Below are 13,882 nucleotides of genomic sequence, written 5' to 3' on the forward strand. Positions count from 1 at the left end.
CTAAGAGCTGCCATTCACAAAGACAGAGTTAGGGAAACTGATTCAAGGAGGCCAGGGGGATCAATAGTGATGAATGCTGCTGAGAGATCGAGTAAGAAGAGAACTTATTCATGTGCAATAAGAAGAGAACTTACTCATGTGCAACGCATTTACAAAGAGAACTCCCCATGCTCCCAAGTGTGGCTTTGTCCAGCCTCTGATCTCATGTTTGGCCCAATCTGTTTTTTTATAGAATGTTAACTGGCTCAAGAAAATTGAGAAAATTTTCACAATTGGGCAAGATTCCAGCTTTGCCTTCAGCTAATTAAGTGATATTAGGGAGGTTGTAAATGCCATATAAAAATTGGCAGGCAAGCTGCTCCTAATGATGAGAATATTGCTTTGCAGGGAGATGCAGCTGCAGCTTCTTAATGCTAGTCTTTGTGGGAACTGCTTCCATATTTTCAAGGTTGTTCCTGACAAGAAAAGTTCAAAGGTGCTAAAACATTGCTACTTAACTACACTTTTAGTTCTCTTGGTTCCAAGGATACTTGTAAGTATGATGAAGGTCAAGAGAAAGAACCAAGAGATGATTTTATCATTATTATTATCAACAAATGCTCTCATTTATTCATGTGCCACACACTGTGCCAGTGCTTTATATCTTTCATCTGGTTTAATGCACCTCCATAACACTGAAGTTTGATTACCTCTATTTGAGAAGCAAGGGAACTGAGGCACAGAGAAGCCAAATAACTTGTCCAAGGGCACAGAGATTATAAGTGGCCCGGCTAGGAGTCAAACCAGACTCTAAAAGAAGTAAGCTGAGAAAGGGGAGCAAAAATTACTGAATTACTAATAACGAAGATGTCCCAGATGTTTCTGGACACTAAGAACAATGTCAGAAAGAGAGATGGCAGAAGTCAAGGGTAAAACAATTCTTAAGTAGCTACAAACTAAATTGTTTGGGGAAAAGTGCCATCTGTATATTGCATACAATTTACATGAGACATGGTGGTCTAAAAACAGCAGATATGGTCTTTAATATTGTCCGAGAAACTCTAAGCCCTTAGGGCACATTAGTTACTATATTTTGGAACCATCTTCCACAGTGTGTCAGACAGATGAGAGAACCATGGCCCTCAATGGTATGTCTGCTAACTGTTTCTGAACACATTTTACTCATGTGTGTTTCTGCCTAGACAGGCACTCCGGCAACCACCAGCAAACACCCTAGCAAACAACTCTGTCCTCACATAGTAGACAGTCTTGTATCTCAATGTCTCCTGGAAAGGTGCAAGAGTTTTGGAAGAGTATGCTACTTTCGCTTCTTAAGAATGGCCAAATCTTCATAGCTTCAAAATATGATCCACATTTCATGGAAGGGAAACACTGTTTCGTGACAGACATTGCTAAGGGGGCCACTCAATATTTTACCAATATCACTAACTATCTGTGTACATGTATATGTAGGTATTTGGGGTGGGGGTATGACAGGTTTGTTTGTAGGTGTCAGAAGAATTTTTCTGACTATGAGTGTACTTCATGTGCAGGGGAAGACATTTAGTGTTCCCTTTCAGAAATACGGACTGACAAGGTAAACAGAGAGCTGGTTATTAAGATCTCATTCAGGGACATTAATTATTTATTTTTTCTCTCTGGAAAGTAATCAAGTAAAGGAATAAAGGTAGATATAAGACAAAATTCCCTTTGTCATCACATGTAAATGCCTAATAGTGTCCTAACCTAAACTACCCTTGATTCATATTTTTAACACCCTGTTTGAACTCTTGCTTGGGTATATGACAGATGATTAAAGAGAGCATTTTTTTCAGTTTGATAGATTTAGTTTATATACATATCAGAGCGTGCATATAATATATAATTATTCTAGGTTGTGAACACCACAAAATGGAATGCTGAATAGTTTTGAGAATTTTGTGCTAATTAGTTTATCTACCCACATAAAACCTAAGGAACCCATTCTTTTTTCTTGACAGATGGATTTCAGAGGAGACATTTCAGCTCAGAACAATAATTGTGGCCACAGCATAACTCTCCATACTTTGTGAGGTTTAATGGACTTTTCTTTCCAGTCCTCAAAAAGCAGCAACTGGCATTTGCTTGAGCCCTGACTGAGGTGTGGAAAATCTGTCACGTTTTCTCTGCCGCTTCCCCTGACCACAATTATACGGTCCATGTGCAGATTAGCTGCAAAGTCATTCTTCCTCCAGGAGTGACAAGAGTTCCCCAAATAAAAAAAGGTACCTACTGTATCCTTGAGTGCCCGTCTGTGTTCTAAACGCAAGAGTGGAGTGGGAGGATGTAAGGAGTGGAGGGAGAAATGCCTTCAAAAGAAGGGCATAACAACGGAAAAAGTAGCTGTAACAGAGTGGTGACATGGCAAGAACAGAGAGCGGTATTGTCACAAGCAGAGTAATCCTGTGACACACTGCTGTCACTCACCACCCGGCTCCCTGCTGCGCCAGCCAGACATCAAAGACTGCCCCATACCATCTTACATGCTCTTTATCGGCTAATCAGCCCATTCTTCCCTAAATAAAGCCCTGTTAAATCCCCTGCTCACAGGGGCATAGTAGTCCTGGTGCCCATCTGCTAGCGAGGGTCAGTTGAAGCAGGAGGCGGCGGATTGTTCTCTCCCTAGTGGCTTCTCAAGGTAAGGACAATGCTGCCTCCAATTCCCCCTCCCAACCGCCTCCCTGCCTCCCAGCTTTGCTTTCCAGGATCTGGGTAAGAGTGGAAGAGGTCCCAGTCTGAAGAGCTGCTATTTGGATTAACACTTGCTAATGAAATTTCCAGTCATAAAGGTAGATCATCTGCTAACAATAAAATATTAGAATTGCATTTATTTGAGGGGAGAGCAATAAACAAAGATAGATGTTTCTTAACAATAATCATTTGGTATGTCTACTTTTACGTTCATAAAGTGTCATTAGAAATGATGGTCAAGGTTCCAAATTACTAGGTCACTCTCACATGATGATTAAGAAGCCTTATCAACCTGTTATGCACTCAAAATAAAAGTTAATGGACACAGATTCAGCTAACTACATCCAAACAGAAGATAACTCTGGGGTATAGTAGCCTAAGATCCTGGAACAGCCATGCTTCCTGGGAGTAGGTCTGAAGAGTCCTCTCTCTCTGGGAGGAGGACCTGGTGATAGCATAGGGCAGGACGAAAGATCTCTAGCTTGGGCAGTCCTGCCTGAGATAAGCAGTGTATAGTAGCCGGTGATGCACCTCTAGGTCTCAAAAATTGCCTGGAAAACAATCAGAGTCATATGCCCCTCACTCTCATCTGGGCATTGCAGTAAAGTAGCTTGTGGTAAAGTAGTTTATACCTGCCTCACAAATTTATTGGACTATCAGCCTATATGACAGGCATTAATATAAGAAAAAAAAAATCTTAAGATTCCAAAATTGGAATTAGAATTAGGCAAGATTTTATCTATTATAAAGACACTTTAAGATGCCAAGTTGGATGTTCCTGAATCTTAGTCCATTTCAACCTGTTTCTTGCTCTCTATCCCAAAGGAGGTCCATCAGTATAGTCCCTAATGGTCCAAAAGGCATATTCACGTGTATTTTCTAATTTTGATCCTCAAAATAATCTTGTAAAGTATCTAAAAACAGGGATTTTCTTTTCCATTTTCTAGTTGAGGTAACAAAGTTAAGAAAAAAGATATGATTCACAGCTCATATGAGAATGGAGCTGGGACATAAATCTATTTCCCAGACTCCAAGATCTATATCATTTCCCTATACAGGGCTGACCCTCTCCCTCGGCCATTCTACAGGCATTGGGCCCTGACAAGGCTGATGGCGTAATCAACACTTCTTCATGAATGAACAACACAGCCATGTTTTTGCCTTTGAATATTTATTCATTGTTATCCCCCTACTAAAGGCTTTATAAGAGAAAATGGCAATCTATCCCCAAGTTCCTTTAATGGGAGAAGCTTGTGGTGTCCGTAATATTCTAGTTCCTAGTTCCTGGAAGGTGCTGGGTTTCAATACCAAAAGAATATCCTACCTTTGAAGTGAAAAATGCCTTTGGCAAATACAGTTTACTGAGGGAAATAACCATAGGACCTCATAAAATTGTGAAGATGGACTCAGAGCCCAGCCTTCAATCCCCAGGCCGATGGTCCTCACTCTGACTTTCCTCTCACTAGGACCTCTGGTCAGTTCTGAACATACTCTTGTTTGGGATGGAGAGTTCACTGCTGTTGTCTGAAAGAGTGCCCAGCACTGGAGGCATATATCAGCATCACAGACAAAAGTGCCCTGTCCTGCCAAGCCCAGCACCCAGGAGCCACCCTGCTGGAGATCCACTGTCTCTGCTCCTGCAGATGGCATTCCCTCCCTCCCATCTCACCGGTGGGTATGATACCATGGATAACTTCATGAATCACCTGAAAAGTCTTAGTATGAGTTGCAGATGTTTTCCAGGGTGGACTACAGCATGTATGAAGCTCTACTGTGGCAAGCTCACTAGTTACTCTACTGGTAGACAGTGATGATGACCCAAGAGATTTGTTGCTACTCCAATAATCATCGTATATTTGGGTCTTGCAGGAGACACCACTGATTTTCTACAAGTGCCTTAAAACACTAAAATTAGGTATTTCTTCTCTTGTTCCAAGAGAGAAGGGCAGATTCTAGTGATAAAATACCACACAAACCAAACATGGAAGAGTTTCCATGGAGCATAGTAGCCTACCTTAACTTACTGTTGCTAATCTAAATGGAGCCCTCTGAGCTTATTTGACTCAGTCATTTGTTATAGGACAATTTCAGCTCATCTTACCTTTTATGGTTTGTTTTTCTTTTCTTTATATCTGAGACACTAAGATTTGTGGGGGCATCTCTTAGCCCGAAGCTCTTAGCCACATGTCCAAGATGGAGGGATCGGACATGAAAGATATGCTTCAGCTCCCTGGGATAGGTTGCATAGGCTCTGATGAAAGACTGCAAAGCTGAAAGAAAAATGGGGGAAAGGGAAAGCTGTCAGGACTGGGATCTCAAAGTTTCACATCTGCATCAGCCTGAAGGTTATGCTCTATATTATCCTTCCAGGTCACGATGACAGTAGCACAACAGGACAGTTAGAATGTACACCAACAACTGAAGTCTATACTGTGTGTATTTTTTAATTCCTCAAAAGAACAAACCGAAAAGCCAAGATTATTACTTGAAATAAACCCAATAAAATTTCAGATTTTACTGCATAGCCTTTTTAAAATTATTTTTTATTGATATATATTTTATATTCACATACCATGTGATCATCCAAAGTGTACAATCAATGGTTCACAATACCATCATATAGTTGTGCATTTATCATCACAAAAGACATTTTTCCCTTTTTTTGTGAAAAAAATAACATATATACAAAAAAGCAATAAATTTCAAAGCATATCACAACAATTAGTTATAGAACAGACTTCAGAGTTTGGTATTGGTTACAAGAAAAATATGGAACATTTCACAAATTTGCATGTCATCTTTGTGCTGGGGCTATGCTAATCTTCTCTGTATCATTCCAATTTTAGTATATGTGCTGCCAAAGCAAGCATGGATTTTACTTCACAGCTTTTAATAATCAAAGAGGGCAGGGGCCTGGTTTTCTTCTTCATCATTGCCTCAGGGCCTAACACAGTATCCGGCGTATAGCAGGCAGGCACTTGATAAACATTTGTTGTATAAATGAATGAAAGAGAGAATGCATGAAGAAACTAACAAATGATCAACTTAAAGTAAACATCATTTTCTTATGAAAATAAGGAAATCAGATTTTTTTTTTTTGCATGGGAATCGAACCTGGGTCTCTGGCATGGCAGGCAAGAACTCTGCCTGCTGAGCCACTGTGGCCCGCCCGAAATCAGACTTTTATGTTAGAAAAATTTCTTTCCAAATTAAATTTTATTTTTTGTGTAGTTAATGCATGTAAATGTTACTATATTCAAAAGGTTTGAAAGGGCTTACTATGTTATTATGTTTATTTTTTTGGCATGGGCAGGCTCTGGGAATTGAACCCGGGCTCATTATGTTTAATAGGAATGAATTAAATTATTATAAATGTTGCCTCCACCACAACCTCCGCCTCCAGTTTTCCTATCCAGAAGCAACCACTGATACCAGTTTTGTGTATTCATGGAATTTTAAACCAAATTCATACTAAAAGTATCCGGGATTGATCAATATAGTGTGATACAGCAATCTGGACTGATTGATACAGTTTAAAAGAATGCATAAAAAAGGAAATAAAAAATTTTTTAAAGGAAAAAGAAAACTACTACATATTTAAAACAGTCCATGAAACAGAGATATTAATCAAGCATTCTATCAGGAAAGTTGCAGTTCTATTTTAAAGTTAAGAAAAGGGGGGTCTTTGTTTTAGATCCCCCCACCAGCAGAGAAAAGACAGACTCTGTTTCCAGGAAGGGGGAGCTCTGGCCATGCCTTAACTCTGTATTCCTTTGAGAAAAGATTTTCCTATACCCAGTTCCCCCTTGAATATCTTGCAATAACAGTAAAAATGAAGCATTTGCTCTTTCCTTACTCCAATAGGGAAGGAGGGCATTGTTCTGAAAAGCAGCTCCCCATACTGGTCACTGCTCACTTTGCTTCCAAGCCCTGTTTCTTTCTACCAACCCACCCCTGTACTCTGATGGAAGGAGGCACTAAATACTAGTCTCCCTCACCTCGCTTGTTGAGCCACTGGACTGACAAGTTTGCCCATGGCTTAAATGTAATATCCCAGCAGCACCTGGAGATTGGCGTTTATGAACAGTAATAAAAAGTGTCATTTTAGCAGATCAGCTCATGGAAGGATCCTGGGAATCTATCAAAGCTCTATTTACTGAGCAAAGTGAACTCCTTTTCCCAATCGATGAGAAATAATAACCAGGCAACTCCTATGCAGCCCTCTCTTAAATCTATGCTTTCTCCCTTTTTTAATAACTGGGGACTAGCTTTCTCAAAGAAAATCTTTAACACTTCAAATGGTCTGTATTGTTTGGAGGGTTCTGACATCATGCTCTGAGATACAAAGCTGTATATTCAGGTCCTCAGAGGTGAAAGCTGTACAACTACAATGACCCAAGAGACTCAGTCTTCTTCCCTCTACCTCCCTTTCTTTCCCAACCCCCAACATTTACTCTGGTCTAATAGAACCAGACTGAAGCCAAGCCAAACCAAACTAAACCTATGAGTTTGTGTTTTTAAAATCTTCATTATCCAAATCCTGGCTCAGGTCTCCTTGTTTTACAACACTCTTCCCTCTTAACAGATTAATCCCTGTACTACTACCCAGACTCACTATTCACCCCACCCCCCTTCTTTATACTAATGCTAAGAGCTGAGGACTGAGAGCCTTTGTCTCAGGAGACTTAGGTGCCCAACTAACAGTTTTATAGGGATAATCAGTTTGCCAAGAAATGGCAAGTGTTTTCTCCCTAGACAACTGGTCAGGCAGCATTTCACACTGCATAATTTTACTAAACCTCCTTGTCCTCAAGACTCCCATCTCACTGGGGACAGTGACAGTTGGTTGTCCTCACATACTTGCATGGACTCCCATGTTTGGGTAATTCAGAGAAGCAGGAATTTCAGATGCTGCAGCAAGCTGTCTGTAGGACCTTTCAAGAGGCAGAAAGTGGCTCACACTGGCAGTGTCTAGAATGTGCAGATTATAGAGTCTGCGGGGCCAATGCAAGCAGAAAGAGGAGTAATGAAATTAGACATTTATTTGGGATGACAGATGAAGCTACAGCCAATTAGTATGAATACTTTGTAGTCACTGGTACCTATTTCTAGCCAACTATTTAAGATAGATCAATTAGGGGACATCTATTGAAAAATATCCCACATGGGCATTTTGTCCTTTTTCATAAGATAAAATTTATTCATGGACTTTTCATATCAGGCATAGTGAAATCTTATGAATGATGTTTAAGATCAAAGATGTAACAAGGAACAAAACTTCAGACTGGAAGATGAAGATAATACTTGCTCCTCCCAACACTCCTAGAAGAGTACCCATCTGTACCAAGTAAAGGCTCATGCATTTTCTCATCTGACTCATTTGGCAATGTACCCAGCTCACCTCTAATCACATCAGAGGGGAGAAGGATTATTTGACATCAATGGTATGGGTTTTCTTGACTTTAAGAAGCAGCCCTTCTAAGTACAGGCATAAATCCTGCACATGTAGCCCCTGCTCATAGGCAAACGTGAAGATGTTGATGATCAAACCACAGAAGTGGTAATGTGCAGATAAGGGATGCCATTTTCTGAAATTTTTGTTCAGTAGTCTGGAATTTAAACTTACGATATTACAATTTTTAACATTTGAATCTCTAGCTAAAAGATACAATAAATGAAAGGGGAAAAGTTGGTAACTGCTTCTGGAAACTTATAAGAATTAAATGCTAGTTATTAAAAATGACTGGGTCAGAAAACACAAAAGGATGGAAGAAAATATTCAGAAACCACATATCTGATAAGGGTTTACTATCCAGAATATATAAAGAAATCCTCAAATTAACAACCCAAAGACAAATAATCCAATTAAAAAATGGGTAAAAGACTTAAATAGTTTCTCTAAAAAAGAAATACAAATGGCCGAAAAGTATATGTAATTAACAGCCCTGAATTACATATTTGAGTGTTAAGTAAAAGGGGAAATTTTAGGTCATATATATGTTACTCGAATAAAAATTAAAAAAAAAAATCCATGGAATGACACAACACAAATAGTGAACCCTAAGTTAAACCACAGATTATAGTTAATAGCACAATTATAAAAGATGTGCTTTCATCAATTATAACAGATGCACCCCAATGTAAGGGGTTAATAATAGGGTGGTATAGGGATACCCTGTATTTTTTGCATGATTGCTCTATAAACCCACAACTTCTCCAATAACGAAAAAAGAAGAAAAGAAAACACAAAAGGAAAACAAATGCATACTTGGCCCAGTTTCCAACTAGTTTTCTGCCATAAAGGCAAAAACCAGCTGCTTTGTTAATAATTCATGAGGTGGGTTCTGAAATGGCATAAAAGGGAAGCAAGTCAGTAGTGGGGAATTTCCATATGCAGATTGAAATGCAAAAGACAGTACCAACTTTGGGGTGTTGTGGCTGTTCCTATCTATGTTGTGAATTCAATACCTTTAGGGTGGCAAATATGAATTTGTTTCCCCAAACCTCTAGATTTGGCAATCCTAAGAATGAAGAAAGAAAATAATAGTGGAGAACTTTATACTTAAAGTGGGGTGACTGAGATTTACCACTGCTGGTTTAGTCACAGGCCATCATCAATCTGGTGTGGAGATCAGCTAGCAGATAAAAGAAATGATACACTTATTTCCTTCACAGCACATAGGTGTCAGGGAGTGGCCTCACTTCAATATTCTTTAAACAGAAGTAACTCTGCTTGTTCCTTGATATTAACAAGTTCACTGGTGACGATGATGAGAGAAAACTCAAACCCCATTCTCTAAAAATTACTTACTATAATTTGTAATGACCTCTGAAATAGTTGTTATCACACCAGAATTACCCAAATGCTTCTGACACCAAAATCCAAGTCAAAGATTATGGTCTGGGTTTAATGTATTTAATTATTTTCATTGTGACTTTATCAACTTGAAATTCAGCAGCACAACATCTAGTTATATAATGCACAGCAAGTTGAATTTGCCTACTTTTCATCAAATGAACAAACTCTGTAAAGTTACATTGTGTCAAATATTCTGTTTCTCTTGAGAGACATATTTCAGTTCCTCTCTAAAGTTAAGTTCTTAGGAAAAACCCTTAGGAATTGCTTAATTCACTTTAGGGAAATGCTGGAACAGAACATTATTTCTTAAAAAGTCTAGAAGGATACACACTAATTATATATCAGTGGCCTATGGGGCAATTACTGGGGACTTCATCTTTCAACTGTGTGTAGTTCTGATTCATTCGAGTTTTATGACTACAAACACGGATTAGTTTATAAAGTACTAAAGTATACAACAGGTACTCAAAACTATTTGCTTACTAATCCGTTTTTATTATCGTATCCTGGACCTAACTGGTCTCCCAGCTTTTACCCTTGGTCCCCTAAAATCTATTCTCAAATAGCAGCCAGATATCTTCTATAATTTATGTCAGACCATATCACATCTCTGCTCAAAGCCCTCCAATGGCTCCTATTCACTGCGGGTAAAACCCACAGTACTTAGGAAAGCCTCCAAGCCCTACATGATCTGCGTTCTTCAACCCCTGCCCTCCTTCTGGCCATATAGCCTTTCTTGAGTTCCTTGGTACTGACTGTTTCTGCTGCCCAGGATGCTTTTTTCTTCAGAGCTGCTTAGGTCATCCCTCTTCAGGCTTTTGCTCAAGTATCACCCTCACAATGAGGCTCACTCCAATCCCCTACTTAAAATGCACTCAGCCCTGTGCCACTTCCTTGATCTCCCATACCTGCTCTATTTTTTCTCATAGCTCTTAATACCTTTCAATTAAATATCTAATTTATTTATTTATTATTTTATACTCATTGTCTGCCTGCCCTAACCACGAGAATGTTAGCTTCCCAAAGACAAGATTTTTCCTGCTTTGGTCCCTGATGTAACCCAAGCACCTAGAACAGTGCCTAAGTCAATAAATAGTTGTCGAATGAGTAATTAAAAAAACAAAGATATCTCTATTCACAAAAAGAAGTAAAGAAAGGATGGCAGCCTGGCATTTTTATCAAAATAGCAGATAACTAACCAAAAGAACTGTGGATCTCCCAATATGGACCAAGTCTGATTAGCACAGATAAGTCAGTCACTAGCCAAGAAACAGGACATTCCACTATTTAAAAAGAAAGTATCAGCTATTTTATGTCCCCTTCTCCCATGTACTGCTCACTGTTTAAAGAGAACTAAGTGCACATTTAAGGCTTGGTGATCCCAAGAGCCAATTTATCCTATCAAGGGTCTGAAATTTAAATTAACATCTAACTCTCTAGCAAATTTCCTATGAATTGAGTTCATGGTCTATGGTCCTTTCTCAGCACTGTTCTTTCTCATTTTTCTTTGTACCTTTAAAGAGGAACTGCTAAGGTTTAGTATTTCCAGCCCTTACCTTCATCTCTAATTTCCATCTCAACAACTATTTATACTCATCTGTCATATCTTTTCTATGTGGTTTTCAAAGAAAGAGAAATATGGATTTCAAAGATCCAAGTCATTGGGTCAAAGTTCTAGTCCTGATATATGCCAAGATAAAGTCTCATTTGTGCAAAACATGGGGAAGAATGAAATTAACATTTAATATCATTTTAAAGCCTTCCACGCCTGCTTCCAAACCCTGCAGAATTTCAGATCGAAAGCTTTTGCTGGTGAGCAGAGATTCCTGGTTGGCCTCTCAACCCATCTGGGAGTATGTAGGTGGAGGTGGGGGAAGCTCTGCTGGGCTATCCATTCCATAATCGCTGAAGAAATCTACTGACCTTTCTTTGCCCAGGAGACCCTCTTCTCACTGGAGTGAACGTAATCTTCAAATACTGTCTGCAAGACTGTAGCTCGCTCGCGGATTTCCTGGGGGCCAACAGCATGGGATTTCTGGGAGGGTGACGGAAGGATTAAAGGAGAGACAGAGTCAGAGTGAGGAATAATGAAGCAGTTTATAATAGATTTAATAACAGTAAAATCACACAGTAACCACCTAGGGGCCAACAAGTGTAATCCTTTCAATATTACTAAGAGAAAAAAAGAGAGCTATAAAGATGTTAAAGTCAAGTAAAGATGAGGATGGCTTTGTGAGGGAGCACACAGGTTCTCTTTATTTGCTTATTTACGTGCTAACTTTTCTTTCTAGACTCTTATCACTTATGTTCAAAATGAGAGACCATTGGAGACACTTTGGAATTTTTCAAGCCTAACTCAGGCATTTAAACGCCACTAAGCATTAGCTGTTTCTGAATGAATCTTGTGGCTCCCACTCAGGCCTTAAATCGTTTCCATTCTCTCACATTTATCAATGGAACACTGACAGTTCCTCTTCAAGGGCGTTTAATGACTTGCCTAAAATTCAGCCTTATAAAGTTACTCCTACCCTTGAATTTCAGAGCATTCACCCTTAATTCCTACAGAAGTCCACACTTCTCAGTGTTTCAGATTCATTCATTTGGCCCAGAACCAATGAATGCCTACTCTGTGTTGAGTTCCTGGAACCTATCAAGAAGCTGGTCATTCCAGCAAATCATTCAAAAAAGATTGCCTGGATCTTTGCAGCAAACTGTCCCTTTGAAAGATGTAACATTTGTTTGCACTGAAAGAATCTACACATGGAAAATGTCTATATAAAATTAGTTTCTTTTCACACCCTTTAATGGTCCCAGGGAAAAGATTTCCTTTTCTTGTATCCCCACTAAAAACTGTCGTTGTTTTCTATATCTTAAGTAAGAATACCTTCTATCTACTGAAAAAATGAGATCAAAAGAACATAGTTTCTCTAGCCAAATTTGGCTACTGTACCTTCTCATACAATGTTGATTATTGTTGATGCTAGTAAGCTACTACCCCCAACTATGTGCGGCACCAAGAAAAAGGCAGTGTGAGATCCAGTTCACGCTTTTTTTTAACCTTTGTAGAAAATGGGGTGCAAGCGCCTGTTGTCAGGCTAACCATGCCTAACCTAGACTCACGAGCTTCTCTTTTGCTTTCAAGGCTGGCAGAGAAAGAACAAAGGGAAGAGAAAAAAAGGCCTCATTCTTTGGATCGACGTGCATCACTGTATTAATAGAGACTTAACAACCTGAAAATGTTTTTAGTTTAGTCAAATCATTCCTGCTACCTGTTTGGTTGATGACAGTCTAGCTGATTTCACAGTACATGGTCCCCCTGAGGGTTTTATCCGCTAAAATGTCAAGAGAAAAGTCACCCAGGAGCTGTGTTACGAAAGTGGACATTTGCTATTGTCATTAACAAGGATTTTTTTTTTACCCTCTTAACTGATGTGAAATGCAAACTTTTTTTTTCCTGCTCTCCTTTCATTAAGCCACCTCAGCAGCACAACTGTCACCTTCCCTGCGTTTTTTTAATATGAATGTGAAATTAGCAAGGATGCCCTTTCCCCTGGCGGACAGAATCCTCTGTTATTAAAAAGTAAAGCACTTTAATAATGAAAACTTTTTCCTCTTTTTCCTGTGTTTTAACTGTTTAAAATTAATGAGAAGGGCAGAATGGTTGTCAAAGCGATATTGAAAGCTGGGCAGCCAGGACCGAATAAGCACAAAAATCCCTCTAGAGTGTTAAATAAACACAGCTCCAGCCCTCTCCGAATCCCTCTGTTGGTTATTGTATACATTCTGTAACAGCTCTCAGAATAGATCTGAGAGCCAGGGAGGCAGAGAGGTTTCAGAATTCCAATAAAGGCCTCAAATTAAAGACAGCCTGGTGCGAATTCCAGGAGAAAATTAAAGAGATCTCAAGCTTAAGTGACAGGTGACTTGCTTCTGTGTCACAACTGTCAGGGGATTTAGTGATAATATGGCAATATATTACAAAGGGCTTTTCTTATTCCCCCCTTTAGGTTTCAAAATGAGGCATTTTTTCTTTCCACCACCCCCCCAAATTACATATACACATATGAGTATGTATACAAGTACAATATGAAGAAAAAAAGTGATAAAACTAGGTTCATACATTTGAAATGAGGTTGGTTTTAGTAAAATGTAAGAAAAAATTAATGGCAGAAAATATAATATACTTAGATAGAAGCATTTCTTACTCCTCTCACCCCCACTTCCAGAACTACTTTATTTTAAAATTACCCCCCTGGAGAATGAATGAGGTATTTTTCAGTTGTCTTCTGGGGAGGACAGTCTAAATTTAAACTG

General features: G+C 39.1%; 1 protein-coding gene and 1 non-coding gene across 2 annotated transcripts in view; both read right to left on the reverse strand.

Moving 5' to 3' along the window:
• Window positions 1-13,882, reverse strand: part of DDX31 (DEAD-box helicase 31) — a 77,631-nt gene that overhangs the window by 12,888 nt on the left and 50,861 nt on the right. Inside the window, exons 19-20 of the mRNA XM_077147355.1 lie at window positions 11,492-11,603; window positions 4,811-4,979 (exon numbers count right to left, since the gene is read on the reverse strand). Coding sequence (XP_077003470.1) covers window positions 4,811-4,979; window positions 11,492-11,603 — 281 coding nt within the window. The remainder of the gene's footprint in view (window positions 1-4,810; window positions 4,980-11,491; window positions 11,604-13,882) is intronic.
• LOC143675176 (U6 spliceosomal RNA) lies at window positions 5,473-5,575 on the reverse strand. Its single transcript, XR_013171420.1, has one exon. It is a non-coding gene; the product is annotated as a U6 spliceosomal RNA (small nuclear RNA).

The sequence above is a fragment of the Tamandua tetradactyla genome, chromosome 2 (assembly GCF_023851605.1).
Source record: "Tamandua tetradactyla isolate mTamTet1 chromosome 2, mTamTet1.pri, whole genome shotgun sequence".
Taxonomy (NCBI): Eukaryota; Metazoa; Chordata; class Mammalia; order Pilosa; family Myrmecophagidae; genus Tamandua; species Tamandua tetradactyla.